General features: G+C 50.3%; 1 protein-coding gene across 1 annotated transcript in view; it reads left to right on the forward strand.

The window, feature by feature from the left end:
- The window catches only part of LOC140409339 (ankyrin repeat domain-containing protein 53-like), a 116,325-nt gene that overhangs the window by 36,792 nt on the left and 54,168 nt on the right, over positions 1-25,365 (forward strand). The window contains exons 2-3 of the mRNA XM_072497753.1: positions 6,264-6,515; positions 23,062-23,261. Of these exons, the coding sequence (XP_072353854.1) occupies positions 6,381-6,515; positions 23,062-23,261 (335 nt within the window). The 5' untranslated portion in view covers positions 6,264-6,380. The remainder of the gene's footprint in view (positions 1-6,263; positions 6,516-23,061; positions 23,262-25,365) is intronic.

The raw sequence follows: 25,365 nt of genomic DNA on the forward strand, positions 1-25,365 counted from the left end.
ATTGTTGGTGAAGTGCACACCTAGGAATTTGAAACTGCTAACCATCTCCACCTCAACCCCATTGATGCTGACAGGGGTGTGGACGATACTTTGCTTCCTGAAGTCAATGACCAGCTCTTTAGTTTTGCTGACATTGAGGGAGAGATTGTTGCCGTTACACCACTCCACTAGGTTCTCTATCTCCCTCCGGTACTCTGACTCATCGTTGTTCGAGATCCGAACCACTACTGTCGTATCATCAGCAAACCTATAGATGGAGTTGGAGCCAAAGTCATGTGTATAGGGAGTAACGTAGGGGGCTAAGTGCGCAGCCTTGTGGGGCCCCGGTTGAGGCCTATCGTGGAGGAGGTGTTGTTGTTTATCCTTACTGATTGTGGTCTATGGGTCAAGAAGTCGAGGATCCATTTGCAGAGGGAAGAGCCAAGAACAAAGGACAATACAGCACAGGAACAGGCCCTTCGGCCCTCCAAGCCTGTACCACCATGATACCAGCCTTGACCAAAATCCTCAGCACTTCCCAGTGCCGTATCCCTCTGTACCCATCCTATCCATGTATTTGTCGAGATGCCTTTTAAATGCCGTTAATGTATCTGCTTCCACAACCTCCCCTGGCAACGCGTTCCAGGCACTCACCACCCTCTGTGTAAAAAAAACTACCTCGCACATCTCCTCTAAACTTTGCCCTTCGGACCTTAAACCTCTGCCCCCTGCTGACTGATCCCTCCACCCTGAGAAAGAGTGCCTGCCCATCCACTCTATCCATGCCCCTCATAATCTTGAAGACCTCTATTAGGTCACCCATCAATCTCCATCTTTCTAATGTAAACATGCAAGTCTATTCAGTCCCTCCACATAGCTCACACCCTCCAGACCAGGCAACATCCTGGTAAATCTCCTCTGCACCCTCTCCAAAGCCTCTACACCCTTCTGGTAGTGTGGCGACCAGAATTGTGCGCAATATTCCAAGTGCTGCCTTACCAAGGTTCTATACAACTGCAGCATGACTTGCCAGTTTTTATACTCGATGCCCCGTCCAATGAAGACAAGCATTCCGTATGCTTTCTTGACTACCTTGTCCACTTGTGTTGCCACTTTCGAAGATCTGTGGACCTGCACGTCCAGATCTCTCTGACTTTCTGAATTCCTAAGAGTTTTGCCATTTACTGTATATTTCCCTCGATGTTAGACCTACCAAAATGCATTACCTCACATTTGTCTGGATTAAACTCCATTTGCCATTTCTCTGCCCATGTCTCCAACCTATCTATGTCCTGTTGTATCCTCTGACAATCCTCATCACTATCTGCCACTCCACCAACCTTGGTGTCATCCTCGAACGTACTAATCAGACCGGTTACATTTTCCTCCAAATTGTTTGCGTATACTGCAAACAACAGAGGCCCCAGCACAGATACCTGTGGAACACCAGTGTGGTCAATGAATAGGAGTCTGACGTAGGATAATTTTGACAATTATCTTAAATTGGTGTCTCTAGTTCTCTTCCTATCGACTCCATCCAGAATCTCTCTATCTCAATACCCTCTATAAAACCTCCTCTTAACCCAGAGCAGTCCCAACTCCTCCAAATCTATCTTCGTCACTGAAATTCCTCATCCCTGGAGCCATTCTTGTGAATCTTTTCTACACTCGCTCTAATGCCCCACATCCTTCCAAAAGTGTGATACCCAGAACTGGGCAGCACGGTAGCACAAGTGGAAAGCACTGTGGCTTCACAGTGCCAGGGTCCCAGGTTCGATTCCCCGCTGGGTCACTGTCTGTGCGGAGTTCTCCCCGTGTCTGCGTGGGTTTCCTCCGGGTGCTCCGGTTTCCTCCCACAGTCCAAAGATGTGCGGGTTAGGAGGATTGGCCGTGATAAATTGCCCTTAGTGTCCAAAAAGGTTGGGAGGAGTTATTGGGTTACGGGATAGGGTGGAAGTGAGGGTTTAAGTGTGTCGGTTCAGACTCAATGGGCCGAATGGCCTCCTTCTGCAATGTATGTTCTCTGTAACTGGACACAAGGCTCCAGCTGAGGGCAAAAAAGTGTTTTCTATGGGTTGATCAAAACCTCCTTGCTTTTGGACTTTATGCCCCTATTTATAAAGCCCAGGATACATTCTGCTTTATTAAAGGTGCCTCGAAGCCCATCCTGTCACCTTCAACAATGTGTGCACATACACCACCAAGTCTCTGTGTTCCAGCATCTCCTTCAGAATGATATGCTTTCTCCTTTATTGCCTCTCCATGTTCCCTCTAAAAGTGTTTCACTTCACACTTCTCTGCGTTAGGTTGGTTTGCCGCACATCCGCCCATTCCATCACGCTCACCTGAGGTCTGTCACTACCCTCACAGCTCACAATAATCCCAGGTTACGTGCAACCTCCAAACGGATTGTTACATTGGAAGTCCGTTCATGTCAACTGCTTCACCCACAGCAACCCTCTCTGTTACCTCATCAAATAACCCAGGCCAGGCAGTGAAGCACAATTTGCCTTTAACAAATCGATGCTGCCTTTTCATAGCACAGCATTTGGAAAGCAGTGGTACAATCAGACAGAGTCAGCATGGATTTATGAAGGGGAAATAATGCTTGACAAATCTATTGGAATTCTTTGAAGATGTAACTAATGGAGTTGACCCGGGAAACTCGGATGTGGTTTATTTAAACTTTCAGAAGGCTTTCAACAAGGTCTCACTCGCAGATTATTATGTAAAGTCAAAGCGCTTGGGATTATGGGTAGTGTCTTGAGATGGAGAGAAAGCAGACCGGAAGAAAGAAATTGGAATAAATGTTTTTTTTTCTGATTGGCAGTCAGTGACTAGTGCGGGGATCTGTGCTAGGACCCCAACTGTTCACATTGCATATTAACGATTTGGAAGAGGGAACTAAATGTATGATCTCCAAATTTGCAGATGATACAAAGTTGGGTGGGAGGGTGAGCTGTGAGGAGGATACAGAGATGCTTCAGCGGGATTTGGACAGGCTGAGTGAGTGGGCACATGCATGGCAGATGCAGTATAATGTGGATAAATGTGAGGTTATCCACTTCGGTAGCTAAAATAGGAAGGCAGATTATTATTTGAATGGGTGTAAATTGAGAGAGGTGGATATTCAGCGAGACCTTGGTGTCCTCGTGCATCAGTCGCTGAAAGCAAGCGCGCAGGTACAGCAGGCAGTAAAGAAGGCAAATGGTGTGTTGGCCTTCATAGCGAGAGGATTCGAGTACAGGAGCAGAGATGTCTTGCTGCAATTATACAGGGCCTTGGTCAAACCACACCTGGAATATTGAGTTTTGGTGTCCCTATCTGAGGAAGGATGTTCTTGCTATGGAGGGAGTGCAGCGAAGGTTTACCAGACTGATTCCTGGGATGGCAGGACTGTCCTATGAGGAGAGACTAAATTGGTTAGGATTATATTCATTGGAGTTTCAAAGAGTGAGAGGGGATCTCATAGAAACTTACAAAATTCTAACAGGATTAGACTGGGTAGATTCAGAAAGAATGTTCCCAATGGTGGGGGGGTCCAGAACTAGGGGTCGTAGGGTTTGGGAACTGAGGTGAGGAGACATTTCTTCACCCTGTGGAATTCGCTACCACAGAAGGTAGTTGAGGTGAAAACATTGTGTAATTATAGAAAGGAATTAGATACAACTCTTGGGTTGAAAGGGTTCAAGGGCTCTGGGGGGAAAGGCAGGATCAGGGAATTGAATTTAAAAAAAATAAATTTAGAGTGCCCAATTATTTTTTTCCCAAATTAAGGGGCAATTTAGCACGGCCAATCCTTGATGATCATCCATGATCACAATGAATGGCAGAGCGGGCTAGAAGGGCCGAATGGCCTCCTCCTGCTGCTATTTTCTATATATGTTTCTTAATTAATCCACATTTGCCGACGTGAGGTGCTGAATTTCCCAGTGTGCTGTTTTTGGCAGTAACCTGGTGATTGCTGGAGTATTTCAAGGATTGTGACCTTGACACTGAAGTCAGCAAATTGGATAAGTTATCATCTGGAAACAGAGTATGGTCATACAAATACAAATAATTCATTAGCAGCATTTAGAGATCGGAATGTACTGTCCTCACTCACTCAGTCTTCGGTTTCACACTTCCTCCATCTCCAGTTCCTCTGTCCATCTCTCCCTCCATCTCCGATCCCTCAGTCTGTCTCTCGCTCCATCTCCAAACCCTCAATGTGTCTCTCCCTCCATCCCCGATCCCTCAATGTATCTCTCCCTCCATATCCAATCCATCATTGTATCTCTCCCACCATCTCCGATCCCTCAGTCTGTCTCTCGCTCCATCTCCAATTCATCAATGTGTCTCTCCCTCCATCCCCGATCCCTCAATGTATCTCTCCCTCCATATCCAATCCATCAATGTGTCTCTCCTACTATCTCCAAACCCTCAATGTGTCTCTCCCTCCATATCCAATCCATCATTGTATCTCTCCCTCCATCCCCGATCCCTCAATGTATCTCTCCCTCCATCACTAATCCCTAATGTATCTCACCCTCCATATCCAATCCATCAATGTGTCTCTCCTTCTATCTCCAATCCCTCAATGTATCTCTCCCTCCATATCCAATCCATCATTGCATCTCTCCCTCCATCACCAATCCCTCAATGTATCTCTCCCTCCATATCCAATCCATCAATGTGTCTCTCCCTCCATCACCAATCCCTCAATGTATCTCTCCCTCCATATCCAATCCATCAATGTGTCTCTCCCTCCATCCCCGATCCCTCAATGTATCTCTCCCTCCATCTCCAATCCATCATTGTATCTCTCCCTCCATCACCAATCCCCCATCACCAATCCCTCAATGTATCTCTCCCTCCATATCCAATCCATCAATGTGTCTCTCCCTCCATCACCAATCCCTCAATGAGTCTCTCCTTCTATCTCCAATCCCTCAATGTATCTCTCCCTCCATCTCCGATCCCTCAGTCTGTCTCTTCCTCCATTTCCAATCCCTCAATGTGTCTCTCCCTCCATCTCCAATTCCTCAAAATATCTCTCTCTCCAACTCCAATCCCTCAATGTGTCCCTCCCTCCATCTCCAATCCCTCAATGTATCTCTCCCTCCATCTCCGATCCCTCAGTCTGTCTCTCCCTCCATCTCCAATCCCTCAATGTATCTCTCCCTCCATCTCAGATCCCTCAGTCTGTCTCTCCCTCCATCTCCAAACCCTCAATGTATCTCTCCCTCCATCCCCGATCCCTCAATGTGTCTCTCCCTCCATCTCCAATTCCTCAAAATATCTCTCCCTCCAACTCCAATCCCTCAATGTGTCCCTCCCTCCATCTCCAATCCCTCAATGTATCTCTCCCTCCATCTCCGATCCCTCAGTCTGTCTCTTCCTCCACCTCCAATCCCTCAATGTGCCTCTCCCTCCATCTCTGGTCCCTCAGCCTGTCTCTCCCTCCATATCCAATCCCTCAATGTGTCTCTCCCTCCATCTCCAGTCCTTCAATGTGTCTCCCACCACGTCCAATCCCTCAATATAACTGTCCCTCCACCTCCAATCCCTCAATGTGTCTCTTCCTCCACCTCCAATCCCTCAATGTGTCACTCCCTCCATCTCCAGTCCCTCAGTCTGTCTCTCCCTCCATCTCCAATCCCTCAATGTCTCTCTCCCTCCATCTCCAGTCCCTCAGTTTGTCTCTCCCTCCATCTCCAATCCCTCAATGTGTCTCTCCCTCCATCTCCAGTCCCTCAGTCTGTCTCTCCCTCCATCTCCAAACCCTCAATGTGTCTCTCCCTCCATCTCCAGTCCTTCAATGTGTCTCTTCCTCCACCTCCAATCCCTCAATGTGTCACTCCCTCCATCTCCAGTCCCTCAGTCTGTCTCTCCCTCCATATCCAATCCCTCAATGTGTCTCTCCCTCCATCTCCAGTCCTTCAATGTGTCTCCCACCACGTCCAATCCCTCAATATAACTGTCCCTCCACCTCCAATCCCTCAATGTGTCTCTTCCTCCACCTCCAATCCCTCAATGTGTCACTCCCTCCATCTCCAGTCCCTCAGTCTGTCTCTCCCTCCATCTCCAATCCCTCAATGTGTCTCTCCCTCCATCTCCAGTCCCTCAGTTTGTCTCTCCCTCCATCTCCAATCCCTCAATATGTCTCTTCCTCCATCTCCAGTCCCTCAATGTCTCTCCCACCACGTCCAATCCCTCAATGTGTCTCTCCCTCCATCTCCAGTCCCTCAGTCTGTCTCTCCCTCCATCTCCAATCGCTCAATGTGTTTCTCCCTCCTTTGCAGGTTGAGTTTGAAGGAAGTTGGGTCATATTGGCTACAGACAGCAATGTGCTAACGGTGCTCTGTTTCCGGTTTTGGTGACGGTTGGTGGCGTCTACGGCAGCGAAAGGATTCGTCATCATGACAGGCAAGGTCAAGAAATGGAACCGTGGGGAGATGATGAGTGATGAGCTGATGGCCGCCTCTGTGGGTGATGCTGATTGGTTGAAACTGAGTTTAAACAAAGCGAAAGGCAAGATAGCAGTGGATCAAAATGTAAGAGTTTGACTGTCAGCATTCTCATTAATCCAGGTGATCATTCGTAATGGCTTCCTCTCCCTCCCAAACACTGCCAGGGCAGGTACAGCACGGGGTTAGATACAGAGTAAAGCTCCCTCTACACAGTCCCCATCAAACACTCCCAGGGCAGGTACAGCACGGCGTGAGATACAGAGTAAAGCTCCCTCTACACTGTCCCATCAAACACTCCCAGGACAGGTACAGCACGGGGTTAGATACAGAGTAAAGCTCCCTCTACACTGTCCCCATCAAACACTCCCAGGACAGGTACAGCACAGGGTTAGATACAGAGTAACTCTCTATCTACACTGTCCCATCAAACACTCCCAGGACAGGTACAGCACGGGGTTAGATACAGAGTAAAGCTCCCTCTACACTGTCCCCATCAAACACTCCCAGGACAGGTACAGCACAGGGTTAGATACAGAGTAAAGCTCCCTCTACACTGTCCCCATCAAACACTCCCAGGGCAGGTACAGCACGGGGTTAGATACAGATTAAAGTTCCTCTACACTGTCCCCATCAAACACTCCCAGGACAGGCACAACACGGGGTTAGATACAGAGTAAAGCTCCCTCTACACTGTGCCCATCAAACACTCCCAGGACAGGTACAGCACAGGGTTAGATACAGAGTAAAGCTCCCTCTACACTGTCCCTCCCAAACATTCCCAGGACAGGTACAGCACGGGGTTAGATACAGAGTAAACCTCCCTCTACACTGTCCCTTCAAAACACTCCCAGGACAGGTACAGCACGGGGTTAGATACACAGTAAAGCTCCCTCTACACTGTCTCTCCAAAACACTCCCAGGAAAGGTACAGCACGGGGTTAGATACACAGTAATGCTCCCTCTACACTGTCTCTCCAAAACAGTCCCAGGAAAGGGACAGCACGGGGTTAGATACAGAGTAAAGCTCCCTCTACACTATCCTATCAAATACTCCCAGGACAGGTACAGCACGGGGTTAGATACAGAGTAAAGCTCCCTCTACACAGTCCTCATCAAACACTCCCAGGACAGTTACAGCACGGGGTTAGATACAGAGTAAAGATCCCTCAACACTGTCCCCATCAAACAATCCTGGACAGGTACAACACGGGGTTAGATACAGAGTAAAGCTCACTCTACACTGTCCCATCAAACACTCCCAGGGCAGCTACAGCACGGGGTTAGATACAGAGTAAAGCTCCCTCTACACTGTCCCATCAAACACTCCCAGGACAGGTACAGCACGGGGTTAGATACAGAGTAAAGCTCCCTCTACACTGTCCCATAAAACACTCCCAGGACAGGTACAGCTCGGGGTTAGATACAGAGTAAAGCTCCCTCTACACTGTCTCATCAAACACTCCCAGGGCAGGTACAGCACGGGGTTAGATACAGAGTAAAGCTCCCTCTACACTGTCCCATCAAACACTCGCAGGACAGGTACAGCATGGGGTTAGATACGGAGTAAAGCTCCCTCTACACTGTCCCCATCAAACACTCCCAGGGCAGGTACAGCACGGGGTTAGATACAGAGTAAAGCTCCCTCTACACTGTCCCCATCAAACACTCCCAGGGCAGGTACAGCACGGGGTTAGATGCAGAGTAAAGCTCCCTCTACACTGTCCCATCAAACACTCCAAGGACAGGTACAGCACGGGGTTAGATACAGAGTAAAGCTCCCTCTACACTGCCCCCATCAAACACTCCAAGGACAGGTACAGCACGGGGTTAGATACAGAGTAAAGCTCCCTCTACACTGTCCCATAAAACACTCCCAGGACAGGTACAGCACAGGGTTAGATACAGAGTAAAGCTCCCTCTACACTGTCCCATCAAACACTCCCAGGACAGGTACAGCACGGGGTTAGATACAGAGTAAAGCTCCCTCTACACTGTCCCATCAAACACTCCCAGGACAGGTGCAGCATGGGGTTAGATACGGAGTAAAGCTTCCTTTACACTGTCCCCATCAAACACTCCCAGGGCAGGTACAGCACGGGGTTAGATACAGAGTAAAGCTCCCTCTACACTGTCCCATCAAACACTCCAAGGACAGGTACAGCACGGGGTTAGATACAGAGTAAAGCTCCCTCTACACTGCCCCCATCAAACACTCCAAGGACAGGTACAGCACGGGGTTAGATACAGAGTAAAGCTCCCTCTACACTGTCCCATCAAACACTCCCAGGACAGGTACAGCATGGGGTTAGATACAGAGTAAAGCTCCCTCTACACTGCCCCCATCAAACACTCCAAGGACAGGTACAGCACGGGGTTAGATACAGAGTAAAACTCCCTCTACACTGTCCCCATCAAACTCTCCCAGAACAGGTACAGAACGGGGTTAGATACAGAGTAAAACACACACTACACTGTCCCTCCCAAACACTCCCAGGACAGGTACAGCACGGGGTTAGATACAGAGTAAAACTCCCTCAACACTGTCCCCATCAAACACTCCCAGGACAGGTATAGCATGGGGTTAGATACAGAGCAAAACTTCCTCTACACTATCCCCATCAAACACTCCCAGGACAGGTACAGCACGGGGTTTGATACAGAGTAAAGCTCCCTCTACACTGTCCCTATCAAACACCCCCAGGACAGGTACAGCACGGGGTTAGATACAGAGTAAAGCTCCCTCTACACTGTCCCCATCAAACACTCCCAGGACAGGTACAGCACGGGGTTAGATACAGAGTGTAGCTCCCTCGACACTGTCCCCATCAAACACTCCCACGACAGGTACCGCACGGGGTTAGATACAGAGTAAAGCTTCCTCTACACTGTCCCGATCAAACACTCCCAGGACAGGTACAGCACGGGGTTAGATACAGAGTAAAGCTCCCTCTACACTATCCCATCAAACACTCCAAGGACAGGTACAACACGGGGTTAGATACAGAGTAAAGCTCCCTCTACACTGTCCCATCAACACTCCCAGGACAGGTACAGCACGGGGTTAGATCCAAAGTAAAGCTCCCTCTACCCTGTCCTATCAAACATTCCCAGAACAGTAACAGCGCAGTGTTAGATACAGAGTAAAGCTCCCTCTAAACTGTCCCCTTCAAACACTCCCAGGACTGGTACAGCACGGGGTTAGATACAGATTAAAGCTCCCTCTACACTGTCCCCATCAAACACTCCCAGGACAGGTACAACACGGGGTTAGATACAGAGTAAAGCTCCCTCTACACTGTGCCCATCAAACACTCGCAGGACAGGTACAGCACAGGGTTAGATACAGAGTAAAGCTCCTTCTACACTGTCCCTCCCAAACATTCCCAGGACAGGTACAGCACTGGGTTAGATACAGAGTAAACCTCCCTCTACACTGTCCCTTCAAAACACTCCCAGGACAGGTACAGCACGGGGTTAGATACACAGTAAAGCTCCCTCTACACTGTCTCTCCAAAACACTCCCAGGAAAGGTACAGCACGGGGTTAGATACACAGTAAAGCTCCCTCTACACTGTCTCTCCAAAATACTCCCAGGACATGTACAGCACGGGGTTAGATACAGAGTAAAGCCCCCTCTACACAGTCCTCATCAAACACTCCCAGGACAGTTACAGCACGGGGTTAGATACAGAGTAAAGATCCCTCGACACTGTCCCCATCAAACACTCCTGGACAGGTACAACACGGGGTTAGATACAGAGTAAAGCTCCCTCTACACTGTCCCATCAACACTCCCAGGACTGGTACAGCACGGGGTTAGATCCAAAGTAAAGCTCCCTCTACCCTGCCCTATCAAACATTCCCAGGACAGGAACAGCACAGTGTTAGATACAGAGTAAAGCTCCCTCTAAACTGTCCCATTCAAACACTCCCAGGACAGGTACAAAACGGGGTTAGATACAGAGTAAAGGTCCCTCTACATTCTCCCCTTCAAACACTCACAGGACAAGTACAGCATGGGGTTAGATGCAGAGTAAAGCTCCCTCTACACTGTCCTCATCAAACACTCCCAGGAGAGGTACAGCACGGGGTTAGATACAGAGTAAAGCTCCGTCTACACTGTCCCCATCAAACACTCCCAGGAGAGGTACAGCACGGGGTTGGATAGAGAGTAAAGCTCCCTCTACACTGTCCCATCAAACACTCCCAGGACAGGTACAGCACGGGGTTAGTTACAGAGTAAAGCTCCCTCTACACTGTCCCGTCAAACACTCCCAGGACAGGTACAGCACGGGGTTAGATACAGAGTAAAGCTCCCTCTGCACTGTCCCCATCAAACACTCCCAGGACAGGTACAGCACGGGGTTAGATACAGAGTAAAGCTGTCTCTCTACACTGTCCCCATCAAACACTCCCAGGACTGGTACAGCACGGGGTTAGATACAGAGTAAAGCTCCCTCTACACTGTCCCGTCAAACACTCCCTGGACAGGCACAGCACAGGGTCAGATACAGAGTAAAGCTCCCTCTACACTCTCCCCATCAAACACTCACAGGACAGGTACAGCACGGGGTTAGATACAGAGTAAAGCTCCCTCTACACTGTCCCGTCAAACACTCCCTGGACAGGCACAGCACAGGGTCAGATACAGAGTAAAGCTCCCTCTACACTGTCCCATCAAACACTCCCAGGACAGGTACAGCACGGGGTTAGATACAGAGTAAAGCTCCGTCTACACTGTCCCCATCAAACACTCCCAGGAGAGGTACAGCACGGGGTTGGATAGAGAGTAAAGCTCTCTTTACACTGTCCTTATCAAACACTCCCAGGACAGGTACAGCACGGGGTTAGATACAGAGTAAAGCTCCGTCTAGACTGTCCCCATCAAACACTCACAGGAGAGGTACAGCACGGGGTTGGATAGAGAGTAAAGCTCTCTTTACACTGTCCTTATCAAACACACCCAGGACAGGTACAGCACGGGGTTAGATACAGAGTAAAGCTCCCTCTGCACTGTCCCCATCAAACACTCCCAGGACAGGTACAGCACGGGTTAGATACAGAGTAAAGCTCCCTCTACACTGTCCCGTCAAACACTCCCAGGACAGGTACAGCACGGGGTTAGATACAGAGTAAAGCTCCCTCTGCACTCTCCCCATCAAACACTCCCAGGACAGGTACAGCACGGGGTTAGATACAGAGTAAAGCTCCCTCGACACTGTCCCCATCAAACACTCCCAGGGCGGTTATTGCATGTGGTAAGATACAGAGTAAAGCTTCCTCTACACTCTCCCCATCAAACACTCCCAGGGCAGGTACAGCACGGGGTTAGATACAGAGTAAAGCTCCCTCTGCACTGTCCCCATCAAACACTCCCAGGACTGGTACAGCACGGGGTTAGATACAGAGTAAAGCTCTCTCTACACTGTCCCCCATCAAACACTCCCAGGACAGGTACAGCATGGGGTTAGATAGAGTAAAGCTCCCTCTACACTGTCCCCATCAAACACTCCCAGGACAGGTACAGCACGAGGTTAGATACAGAGTAAAGCTCCCTCTACACTGTCCCCATCAAACACTCCCTGGACAGGTACAGCACAGGGTTAGCTACAGAGTAAAGCTCCCTCTACACTGTCCCCATCAAACACTCCCAGGACAGGTACAGCACGGGGTTAGATACAGAGCAAAGCTCCCTCTACACTGTCGCCATCAAACACTCCCAGGACAGGTACAGCACGGGGTTAGATACAGAGTAAAGCTCCCTCTACACTGTCCCCATCAAACATTCCCAGGACAGGTACAGCACGGGGTTAGATACAGAGTAAAGCTCCCTCGGCACTGTCCCCATCAAACTCTCCCAGGACAGGCACAGCACGGGGTTAGATACAGAGTAAAGCTCCCTCTACACTGTCCCCATCAAACACTCCCAGGACAGGTACAGCACGGGGTTAGATACAGAGTAAAGCACCCTCTACGCTGTCCCCATCAAACACTCCCAGGACAGGTACAGCACGCGGTTAGATACAGAGTAAAGCTCCCTCTACACTGTCCCCATCAAACATTCCCAGGACAGGTACAGCACAGGTTTAGATACAGAGTAAAGCTCCCTCGACACTGTCCCCATCAAAAATTCCCAGGACAGGTATAGCACAGGGTTAGGTACAGAGTAAAGCTCCCTCGACACTGTCTTATCAATCACTCGCAGGTCAGGTACAGCACAGGGTTAGATACAGAGTAAAGCTCCCTCTACACTGTCCCCATCAAACACTCCCAGGACAGGTACAGCACGGGGTTAGATACAGAGTAAAGCTCCCGCTACACTGTCCCCATCAAACATTCCCAGGACAGGTACAGCACGGGGTTAGATACAGAGTAAAGCTCCCTCTGCACTGTCCCCATCAAACACTCCCAGGACAGGTACATCACGAGGTTACATACGGAGTAAAGCTCCCTCTGCACTGTCCCCATCAAACACTCCCAGGACAGGTACAGCATGGGGTTAGATACAGAGTAAAGCTCCCTCGACACTGTCCGCGTCAAACACTCCCAGGACAGGTACAGCACGGGGTTAGATACAGAGTAAAGCTCCCTCGACACTGTCCCCATCAAACATTCTCAGGACAGGTACAGCACAGGGTTCGATACAGAGTAAAGCTCCCTCGACACTGTCCCCATCAAACATTCCCAGGACAGGTACAGCACAGGGTTAGATACAGAGTAAAGCTCCCTCGACAATGTCCCCATCAAACATTCCCAGGAAAGGTACAGCACAGGGTTAGCTACAGAGTAAAGCTCCCTCTACCCTGTCCCCATCAAACACTCCCAGGACAGGTACAGCACGGGGTTAGATACAGAGTAAAGCTCCCTCGACACTGTCCCCATCAAACACTCCCAGGGCGGTTACTGCATGTGGTAAGATACAGAGTAAAGCTCCCTCTACACTGTCCCCATCAAACACTCCCAGGAAAGGCACAGCACGGGGTTAGATACAGAGTAAAGCTCCCTCTACACTATCCCCATCAAACACTCCCAGGACAGGTACAGCACAGGGTTAGCTACAGAGTAAAGCTCCCTCTACCCTGTCCCCATCAAACACTCCTAGGACAGGTACAGCACGGGGTTAGATACAGAGTAAAGCTCCCTCGACACTGTCCCCATCAAACACACCCAGGACAGGTACAGCACGGGGTTAGATACAGAGTAAAGCTCTCTTGACACTGTCCCCATCAAACAATCCCAGTACAGGCACAGCACGGGGTTAGATACAGAGTAAAGCTCCCTCTACACTGTCCCCATCAAACACTCCCAGGACAGGCACAGCACGGGGTTAGATACAGAGTAAAGCTTCCTCTACACTCTCCCCATCAAACACTCCCAGGGCAGGTCCAGCACGGGGTTAGATACAGAGTAAAGCTCCCTCTGCACTGTCCCCATCAAACACTCCCAGGACTGGTACAGCACGGGGTTAGATACAGAGTAAAGCTCCCTCTACACTGTCCCCATCAAACACTCGCAGGACAGCTACAGCACGAGGTTAGATACAGAGTAAAGCTCCCTCTACACTGTCCTATCTAAAACCCACAGGACAGGTACAGCACGGAGTTAGATACAGAGTAAAGCTCCCTCTACACTGTCCCCATCAAACACTCCCAGGACAGGTACAGCACAGGGTTAGCTACAGAGTAAAGCTCCCTCTACACTGTCCCCATCAAACACTCCCTGGACAGGTACAGCACAGGGTTAGCTACAGAGTAAAGCTCCCTCTACACTGTCCCCATCAAACACTCCCAAGACAGGTACAGCACGGGGTTAGATACAGCGTAAAGCTCCCTCTACACTGTCCCCATCAAACACTCCCAGGACAGGTACAGCACGGGGTTAGATACAGAGTAAAGCTCCCTCTACACTGTCCCCATCAAACATTCCCAGGCCAGTTACAGCACAGGGTTAGATACAGAGTAAAGCTCCCTCGACACTGTCCCCATCAAACATTCGCAGGACAGGTACAGCACAGGGTTAGATACAGAGTAAAGCTCCCTCGACACTGTCCCCATCAAACATTCCCAGGACAGGTACAGCACAGGGTTAGATACAGAGTAAAACTCCCTCTACCCTGTCCCCATCAAACACTCCCAGGAAAGGTACAGCACAGGGTTAGATACAGAGTAAAGCTCCCTCGACACTCTACCCATCAAACATTCCCAGGACAGGTACAGCACAGGGTTAGATACAGAGTAAAGCTCCCTCGACACTGTCTTATCAAACACTCCCAGGACAGTTAGAGCAAGGGGTTAGATACAGAGTAAAGCTCCCTCTACACTGTCCCCATCAAACACTCCCAGGACAGGTACAGCACGGGGTTAGATACAGAGTAAAGCTCCCTCTACACTGTCCCCATCAAACACTCCCAGGACAGGTACAGCACGGGGTTAGATACAGAGTAAAGCTCCCTCTACACTGACCCCATCAAACATTCCCAGGACAGGTACAGCACGAGGTTAGATACAGAGTAAAGCTCCCTCTGCACTGTCCCCATCAAACACTCCCAGGACAGGTACATCACGAGGTTACATACGGAGTAAAGCTCCCTCTGCACTGTCCCCATCAAACACTCCCAGGACAGGTACAGCATGGGGTTAGATACAGAGTAAAGCTCCCTCGACACTGTCCGCATCAAACAATCCCAGGACAGGTACAGCACGGGGTTAGATACAGAGTAAAGCTCCCTCGACACTGTCCCCATCAAACATTCTCAGGACAGGTACAGCACAGGGTTCGATACAGAGTAAAGCTCCCTCGACACTGTCCACATCAAACATTCCCAGGACAGGTACAGCACAGGGTTAGATACAGAGTAAAGCTCCCTCGACAATGTCCCCATCAAACATTCCCAGGAAAGGTACAGCACAGGGTTAGCTACAGAGTAAAGCTCCCTCTACCCTGTCCCCATCAAACACTCCCAGGACAGGTACAGCACGGGGTTAGATACAGAGTAAAGCTCCCTCGACACTGTCCCCATCAAACACTCCCAGGGCGGTTACTGCATGTGGTAAGATACAGAGTAAAGCTCCCTCTACACTGTCCCCATCAAACACTCCCAGGAAAGGCACAGCACGGGGTTAGATACAGAGTAAAGCTCCCTCTACACTATCCCCATCAAACACTCCCAGGACAGGTACAGCACAGGGTTAGCTACAGAGTAAAGCTCCCTCTACCCTGTCCCCATCAAACACTCCCAGGACAGGTACAGCACGGGGTTAGATACAGAGTAAAGCTCCCTCGACACTGTCCCCATCAAACACACCCAGGACAGGTACAGCACGGGGTTAGATACAGAGTAAAGCTCTCTTGACACTGTCCCCATCAAACACTCCCAGTACAGGCACAGCACGGGGTTAGATACAGAGTAAAGCTCCCTCTACACTGTCCCCATCAAACACTCCCAGGACAGGCACAGCACGGGGTTAGATACAGAGTAAAGCTTCCTCTACACTCTCCCCATCAAACACTCCCAGGGCATGTCCAGCACGGGGTTAGATACAGAGTAAAGCTCCCTCTGCACTGTCCCCATCAAACACTCCCAGGACTGGAACAGCACGGGGTTAGATACAGAGTAAAGCTCCCTCTACACTGTCCCCATCAAACACTCGCAGGACAGCTACAGCACGAGGTTAGATACAGAGTAAAGCTCCCTCTACACTGTCCTATCAAAAACCCACAGGACAGGTACAGCACGGAGTTAGATACAGAGTAAAGCTCCCTCTACACTGTCCCCATCAAACACTCCCAGGACAGGTACAGCACAGGGTTAGCTACAGAGTAAAGCTCCCTCTACACTGTACCCATCAAACACTCCCTGGACAGGTACAGCACAGGGTTAGCTACAGAGTAAAGCTCCCTCTACACTGTCCCCATCAAACACTCCCAAGACAGGTACAGCACGGGGTTAGATACAGCGTAAAGCTCCCTCTACACTGTACCCATCAAACACTCCCAGGACAGGTACAGCACGGGGTTAGATACAGAGTAAAGCTCCCTCTACACTGTCCCCATCAAACATTCCCAGGCCAGTTACAGCACAGGGTTAGATACAGAGTAAAGCTCCCTCGACACTGTCCCCATCAAACATTCGCAGGACAGGTACAGCACAGGGTTAGATACAGAGTAAAGCTCCCTCGACACTGTCCCCATCAAACATTCCCAGGACAGGTACAGCACAGGGTTAGATACAGAGTAAAACTCCCTCTACCCTGTCCCCATCAAACACTCCCAGGAAAGGTACAGCACAGGGTTAGCTACAGAGTAAAGCTCCCTCGACACTCTACCCATCAAACATTCCCAGGACAGGTACAGCACAGGGTTAGATACAGAGTAAAGCTCCCTCGACACTGTCTTATCAAACACTCCCAGGACAGTTAGAGCAAGGGGTTAGATACAGAGTAAAGCTCCCTCTCCACTGTCCCCATCAAACACTCCCAGGACAGGTACAGCACGGGGTTAGATACAGAGTAAAGCTCCCTCGACACTGTCTTATCAAACACTCCCAGGACAGGTACAGCACCGGGTTAGATACAGAGTAAAGCTCCCTCGACACTGTCTTATCAAACACTCCCAGGGCAGGCACAGCAAGGGGTTAAATACAGAGTAAAGCTCCCTCTACACTGTCCCCATCAAACATTCTCAGGACAGGTACAGCACAGGGTTAGATACAGAGTAAAGCTCCCTCGACACTGTCTTATCAAACACTCCCAGGACAGGTACAGCAAGGGGTTAGATACAGAGTAAAGCTCCCTCTACACTGTCCCCATCAAACATTCCCAGGACAGGTACAGCACAGGGTTAGATACCGAGTAAAGCTCCCTCGACACTGTCCCCATCAAACATTCCCAGGACAGGTACAGCATGTGGTTAGATACAGAGTAAAGCTCCCTCTACACTGTCCCCATCAAACACTCCCAGGACAGGTACAGCACGGGGTTAGATACAGAGTAAAGCTCCCTCTACACTGTCCCATCAAACACTCCCAGGACAGGTACAGCACCGTGTTAGATACAGAGTATAGCTCCCTCTACACTGTCCCCATCAAACACTCCCAGGACAGGTACAGCATGGGGTAAGATACAAAGTAAAGCTCCCTCTACACTGTCCCCATCAAACACTCCCAGGACAGGTACAGCATGGGGTTAGATAGAGAGTAAAGCTCCCTCTACACTGTCTTATCAACACTCCCAGGACAGGTACAGCACGGGGTTAGATACAGAGTAAAGCTCCCTCTACACTGTCCCCATCAAACACCCCCAGGACAGGTACAGCACGGGGTTAGATACGGAGTAAAGCTCCCTCTACACTGTCCCCATCAAACACTCCCAGGACAGGTACAGCTCGGGGTTAGATACAGAGTAAAGCTCCCTCTACACTGTCCCCATCAAACACTCCCAGGACAGGTACAGCACGGGGTTAGATACAGAGTAAAGCTCCCTCTACACTGTCCCCATCAAACACTCGCAGGACAGCTACAGCACGAGGTTAGATACAGAGTAAAGCTCCCTCTACACTGTCCTATCAAAAACCCACAGGACAGGTACAGCACGGAGTTAGATACAGAGTAAAGCTCCCTCTACACTGTCCCCATCAAACACTCCCTGGACAGGTACAGCACAGGGTTAGCTACAGAGTAAAGCTCCCTCTACACTGTCCCCATCAAACACTCCCAAGACAGGTACAGCACGGGGTTAGATACAGAGTAAAGCTCCCTCTACACTGTCCCCATCAAACACTCCCAGGACAGGTACAGCACGGGGTTAGATACAGAGTAAAGCTCCCTCTACACTGTCCCCATCAAACATTCCCAGGACAGTTACAGCACAGGGTTAGATACAGAGTACAGCTCCCTCGACACTGTCCCCATCAAACATTCGCAGGACAGGTACAGCACAGGGTTAGATACAGAGTAAAGCTCCCTCGACACTGTCTCCATCAAACATTCCCAGGACAGGTACAGCACAGGGTTAGATACAGAGTAAAACTCCCTCTACCCTGTCGCCATCAAACACTCCCAGGAAAGGTACAGCACAGGGTTAGATACAGAGTAAAGCTCCCTCGATACTCTACCCATCAAACATTCCCAGGACAGGTACAGCACAGGGTTAGATACAGAGTAAAGCTCCCTCGACACTGTCTTATCAAACACTCCCAGGACAGTTAGAGCAAGGGGTTAGATACAGAGTAAAGCTCCCTCTACACTGTCCCCATCAAACACTCCCAGGACAGGTACAGCACGGGGTTAGATACAGAGTAAAGCTCTCTCGACACTGTCTTATCAAACACTCCCAGGACAGGTACAGCACCGGGTTAGATACAGAGTAAAGCTCCCTCGACACTGTCTTATCAAACACTCCCAGGGCAGGTACAGCAAGGGGTTAGATACAGAGTAAAGCTCCCTCTACACTGTCCCCATCAAACATTCTCAGGACAGGTACAGCACCGGGTTAGACACAGAGTAAAGCTCTCTCGACACTGTCTTATCAAACACTCCCAGGACAGGTACAGCACGGGGTTAGATACAGAGTAAAGCTCCCTCGACACTGTCTTATCAAACACTCCCAGGACAGGTACAGCAAGGGGTTAGATACAGAGTAAAGCTCCCTCTACACTGTCCCCATCAAACATTCCCAGGACAGGTACAGCACAGGGTTAGATACCGAGTAAAGCTCCCTCGACACTGGCCCCATCAAACATTCCCAGGACAGGTACAGCATGTGGTTAGATACAGAGTAAAGCTCCCTCTACACTGTCCCCATCAAACACTCCCAGGACAGGTACAGCACGGGGTTAGATACAGAGTAAAGCTCCCTCTACACTGTCCCATCAAACACTCCCAGGACAGGTTCAGCACCGGGTTAGATACAGAGTATAGCTCCCTCTACACTGTCCCCATCAAACACTCCCAGGACAGGTACAGCATGGGGTAAGATACAAAGTAAAGCTCCCTCTACACTGTCCCCATCAAACACTCCCAGGACAGGTACAGCATGGGGTTAGATAGAGAGTAAAGCTCCCTCTACACTGTCCCCATCAAACACCCCCAGGACAGGTACAGCACGGGGTTAGATACAGAGTAAAGCTCCCTCTACACTGTCCCCATCAAACACTCCCAGGACAGGTACAGCACGGGGTTAGATACAGAGTAAATCTCCCTCTACACTGTCCCCATCAAACACTCCCAGGACAGGTACAGCACGGGGTTAGATACAGAGTAAAGCTCCCTCTACACTGTCCCCATCAAACACTCCCAGGACAGGTACAGCACGGGGTTAGATACAGAGTAAATCTCCCTCTACACTGTCCCCATCAAACACTCCCAGGACAGGTACAGCATGGGGTTAGATACAGAGTAAAGCTCCCTCTACACTGTCTTATCAACACTCCCAGGACAGGTACAGTGTAATATTTACGGACTAAATCGCTGGCTTTGAAAGCAGACCAAGGCAGGCCAGCAGCACGGTTCAATTCCCGTACCAGCCTCCCCGAACAGGCGCCAGAACGTGGCGACTAGGGGCTTTTCACTGTAACTTCATTTGAAGCCTACTTGTGACAATAAGCGATTTCCGTTTAAATTCATTTCATTTCGATATAATCCACTCTGTGTTGAATGTATGTTGGAGACTCACAAACCGAGCTTGTGATTTTATGCAGATTCTATATCGATAGTTTGGATGAAGAGACCGCAGTTATGAACTGAAGGGCGTGGTGCTAAACTTCCCGATGACACAAAGATGAGGACGACAGAGGGCGGATTCCCCGTTGGCTGACACCAAAATCGTGGAATGCAATTGTGCGGAGTATCGGTTCCAACGCTAAAATTGCAGCGGGCACCGACTTGACGGCGAATCGCAATTCTCCGTCACCTCGACATCAGCGTCAATGCGGTCCAGAACACACGTACAATAGACACCATTCGCATATCATTCGCGGTATTCTCCGGGCCCTCTGCGATTCTCCTCCTCCGATGGGCCGACTTTCAGAAGGTGCGGTTCACCTGTGCTTTTAAATATCATGAAACTGGCATCATGGCTGCTGAGGGAGAGCGAGGGCGACGGAGGGTGTCCAACATCGCCAAAAGTTTTATCACGGTTGTGCCGCCGGGCAGTGGGCTTCTGCCAGGGCCGGGGGGAGCAGCGGGGCATGGATGGTCACGGAGCACCATTGCCCCAGCCGGTAAAGCAGCTATGCAGCTGCGCACACCGTTAACAGCCCACTGTGAACACGAGTCGTATAGGTCTCCCTCCGGGTCACCCCCCTGGGTGTCCTCTGGTCCCAGCCGACCTCTCAGCCGTACAGGCACGCTCCAGCACAACCAGTGTCATCTTGTTGGCTGGGATAAGTGTGTGTGGGGAGTGTAATGTGTATGTGCGGCTGCAGCTCGTCAGCCTCTCGAGTGTCAATCACAGACTCGGTGAATCCCGCACCGTTTTTCATTGGAATCGATTGTGTTCCACGTGGCGTCGGTGCTAGCCCCTCCGCCATCGCTGAATCCGGCCACGTCCGGGTCACGCACAACTGAGACCACACGTCAACCGCGCGATCAGGAACTCGGCCCATCGGGGACGGAGCATCGGGGGAGGGCCTTCAGGTGACGCGCTGAGGCCGTTTCAGAGGGGACGGAGCATTCAAAACCTGCGTCAAACAGGCGCCGCCCCCGATTTCGGCGTCAAGAGGGATTTCCGCTCGACCGCCGATTACAAAATCTGCGTCGGGGAACGGAGAATCCTGCCCTTGGTCTCAGAAACGGAGAATCCCGCCCGATATCTACTTTACAACTTCCTGAGCCGTATTCTCCCTCCATCGGAGGCGGAGCACCGCGGAGGCCCCGGAGAATAATGGGTCGGACCCGCTAATGACACGCAAGTGGTGTTTACTGAACATACATTCCAGACCACATTGACGCCGCTGTCGAGGTGATGTGAGAATTGCGATTTGGCGTCAAATTGGCATCCGCCGCGATTTTAGCGTCGGAACCTATTCCCCGCCCAATCGCGTTTCGCGATTTCGCCGTCAGCCAACGCAGAATCCCGTCTCCAAAGTCTGTCGAGGGACAAGGATAGGTTTAGTGAGTTGGCAAAAAATTTGGCAGATGGAGTATGATTTGGGAAATGTGAACTTGTCCACTTTGGCAAGAAGTATAGAAAACAGAACATGATTTAAGTGGGGAAGAGGCTGCCGAGCTTCAGAGAGATTTGAATGTCCTCACAAATATTAGTATGCAGGTACAGCAAGTGATTGGGAAGACAAATGGGATATTGGTGTTTATTGCAAGAGGAATGGGATTTAAATATATGGATGTATTGCTATGCTTGTGCAGGACATTGATCAGGCCACAATTGGGGTATTGTGCACAAGTTTGGTCTCCTTAATTAAGAACGGACCTCAGTGCCTTGCAAAGAGTTCACTCCATTGACTTCCAGGGGGAGATGTTTATTCTTGAGGAAAGGTTAGACAGGCTGCGCCTGTGTCAATTGGAGTTTGGAAGAATGAGAGGTGCTCTTAGCGAAACAGGAGATCCTGAGGGAACTTGACATGATAGATTCTGAAAGGATATTTCCTATTGTGGATGAGACTAGAACGGGGGGACAAGCATTAAACAGGATATTTTGGCCTTGGAGAGAGTGCAATGTTGGTTTACAAAAATGATACCTGGATTAAAGGGGTTGAGTTACGAGGAGCGATTACTCAAATTAGATCTGTTTTTGCTGGAATTTAGAAGGTTAAGGGGTGATCTGACTAAAGTATTCAAGATATTAACAGGAAAAGACAGGGTAGATACCCCCCATTTCGGCGGCGGCGCATTCACACCCGCGGATTCCCCCACAGCGTGGGGGCGCCCACAACGGGCAACCCCATTGGCCGGCTGCCGGGACGGAAATCCCGCTGCCGGTGGGGGCGCGCCGCGCCAGGAAACGGGTGCGGCGGGTCGCGGAATCCCACCCAAACTATTTCCACTGGTTGGAGATTCTAAGGCAAAGGGGCCTGGTCTAGAAATTAGGGCCAGGCCGTTCAAGAGAGTTGTTGGGAAGAACGTCTACACTCAAAGGGTGGTAGAGGTTTGGAATTGTCTCCCACAAACAGCAGTTGAAGCTAAAACAATTGTTAATTGTAAATCTGAGGTAGATTGATTTTAGTTAAAGGTCTTGAGGGATATGGGCCAAAGGCAGGTTAGGTCACAGATTAGCCATGATCCCATTGGATGGCGGGACATACTCGAGGGGCTGAATGGCCTACTCCTGTTCCTATGGTCTCCCATTTAAGATGGAGGTGAAGAGGAATTTCCTGCTCTCAGAGGTTCATGAGATAGCGGAGGCAGAGTCATTGAATAACTTAGAGGCGGAAGTCGATAGATCCTCAACCAACAGGGAAGTCAGAGGTTATCGGGGTAGGCAGGATCGTTGTGTTGAAGCAACAACCCGATCAGCCATGAGCTATCGAATGACAGAGAAGACTTGAGGGGTTGAGTGACCTACTCCTGAATATGTTCATATGTTCCCATGTTTGTATGCTTGTATGTTGATATGTTTGTCTGTTGGCACTAACTCTGTGTTGTCTGTCTGCCTGGTCCCACCCCTCTCTGTGTTAGGGTTACAATGCGGTGCATTTGGCTGCCCGTCATGGGAGGTTGGAGTGCCTGAAGGTGCTGGTGGAAGATTACCACATGGACGTGAACCTGGCCAACCCAATGGGCTGGCGCCCCATCCACCTGATCCTCAACAAAGAGTGGCAATTCCGAACACTGAAATGTCTGAAATACCTCCTCAGTATTGGCGCAGATCCAAACGTGTATGTGCCAATGTAGCTTCACTGAACAAGGGGGTCTTGGAGAACGAATGGAGTACCTGGGTGATCAAGAGTTAGCTGAGAAGAACATAACCATTTCCCGAGGCAGAAGGGGCAAAGTCCATTTTTGAAAATTCATTTATGGGGTGTGGGTGTCGCTAGCTTGGCCCAGCATTTGTTGCCCATCCCTAATTGCAACTGAGAAGGTGGGGATACGCTGTCTTCTTGAACCGCTGCAGGTCTGTGGTGTAGGTACACTCACCGTGCTGTTAGGGAGGGAGTTCCAGCATTTTGAGCCAGCGACAGTGAAGGAACGGTGATAGATTTCCAAGTCAGGGTGGCGAGTGACTAGGAGGGTTTAGTAACTTGAGGAAGCCAGCGGTAAGACAACAGAGGTTTATTTAACTACTAACAAAATTCTGCTCACAGCAGCAACTCGCTCCCAGTACAGCCCTTGCTCGGAGAATTAACACCAGGCCCTGCTTTGGGCCAGCTTTTATGGGCGTTTCCAATGAGTTCCAGCTCTTTGCAGCCCCAATCTGGCAAGCTCGTAGTCCATAAGTCCTACGGGTAGATCAACAATGGTTTCCCTTTGGTCCTCGTGAAGATTATAACATCCTCTCCCCCCCCCCAAAGTCCAAAGGTTCCCTTGAGCCACCAACCATGGGGCCTTCTGTGCCACTTTGCCTGCATACAAGCAAATGCTGGAAAATCTCAGCCGGTCTGGCAGCATCTGTAGGGAGAGAAAAGAGCTGACGTTTCGAGTCTGCTGACTCTTTGCCTGCAGCTGCGCTTGCGCCTGCAGTGGCTCTGGGTCGGGCGGAGTGTATGGGTTTGCCAACCGCAGTTTCCTGGCCCAACCTTCAAAGAGTTATTGCCAAGACCTCGTTCCCAGACACACCGTTGTCCGCTGGTACGGACACTTCAGCATCCATCTCTGATCCGGAGTCATCCTCCTCCTGCTGGACCGGGCGCTGTGACCCAGACAGCTGGGTCCCCAGGCTGAGGAGCAGTTCCTGGCACAGAGCAGACGCCAGTACTACCAGTTGGGCGTCGTTCAATGCGGGTTCTCGCTTTTTCAGGTTGCCCAAGTGCTTTCTCTGAACCCTCCCCTGAACCTGGACTTTGTACGAGACCGGATCCATTCTCTCCAGCACTAAACCTGGGAGCCACTGTGCCCCATCACCAAAATTGGGGGCATAGACTGCATCCGCTGAGTGAAATTTTCGCCCTGGCGTCCTCAAGTTGTGGTGCCTCTTCTGCTGCAGCTCAAGACTTTCGCCCACTGGAAAATGAGGCTGGAGAAGTAATAATCTGGACCAAAGAAATGGCAGAGGAACTGAATAGTTACTTTGCATCAGCCTTCATGGTGGGAGAGACCAGTGGGATACTAGAACGTCAGAAGAATCAGGGGGCAGAGGTGAGTGCAGTGGCCATCACAAAGGGGGAGGTTCTGGGGAAACCGAAAGAACTAAATTTGGATAAATCACCTGGACCGGATGGGCTACACCCCAGGGTTCTGACGGAGAGAGCTGAGGGGATTGTGGAGGCATTGGTGATGGTCTTTCAGGAATCACTGGAGGCAGGAAGGGTCCCAGAGGACTGGAAAGAGCATAAATGCCCAACGCTGAATTCTAGCCAATGCAATGCGATTCTCCCCGAGAAGGCCAAGCTGTTGCTGTGGTCTGTCACTATGGAGAAATGCTATTTTTTAAATTCCTTCCTGGGATGTGGGCATTGCAGGCTGTGCCAATATTGTTGCCAATCCCTAATTGCCCTTGAGGGGGCAGTTATGATTCATTGCTGTGGGTCTGGAGTCACATGTAGGCCAGACCGGGTAAGGACGGCAGTTTTCCCTCCCTAGAGGACATTAGTGAACCAGCTGGGCTTTTACAACAATCGACAATGGGTTCATGGTCATCGTTAGACTTTTATTGAGTTTAAATTTCATCACCTGCCGTGGTGGGATTCGAACTCGGCTTCCCAGATCATCACCCTGGGTCTCTGGATTACAAGTCCACCGACAATACCACTGTCCCACCACCTCCCCACGCTGCCCATAAACGTCCTGGTGTAACTACTTGACCCTAAAAATTACTGCCGAGCC

The sequence above is a fragment of the Scyliorhinus torazame genome, chromosome 3 (genome assembly GCF_047496885.1).
Source record: "Scyliorhinus torazame isolate Kashiwa2021f chromosome 3, sScyTor2.1, whole genome shotgun sequence".
Lineage (NCBI taxonomy): Eukaryota > Metazoa > Chordata > Chondrichthyes > Carcharhiniformes > Scyliorhinidae > Scyliorhinus > Scyliorhinus torazame.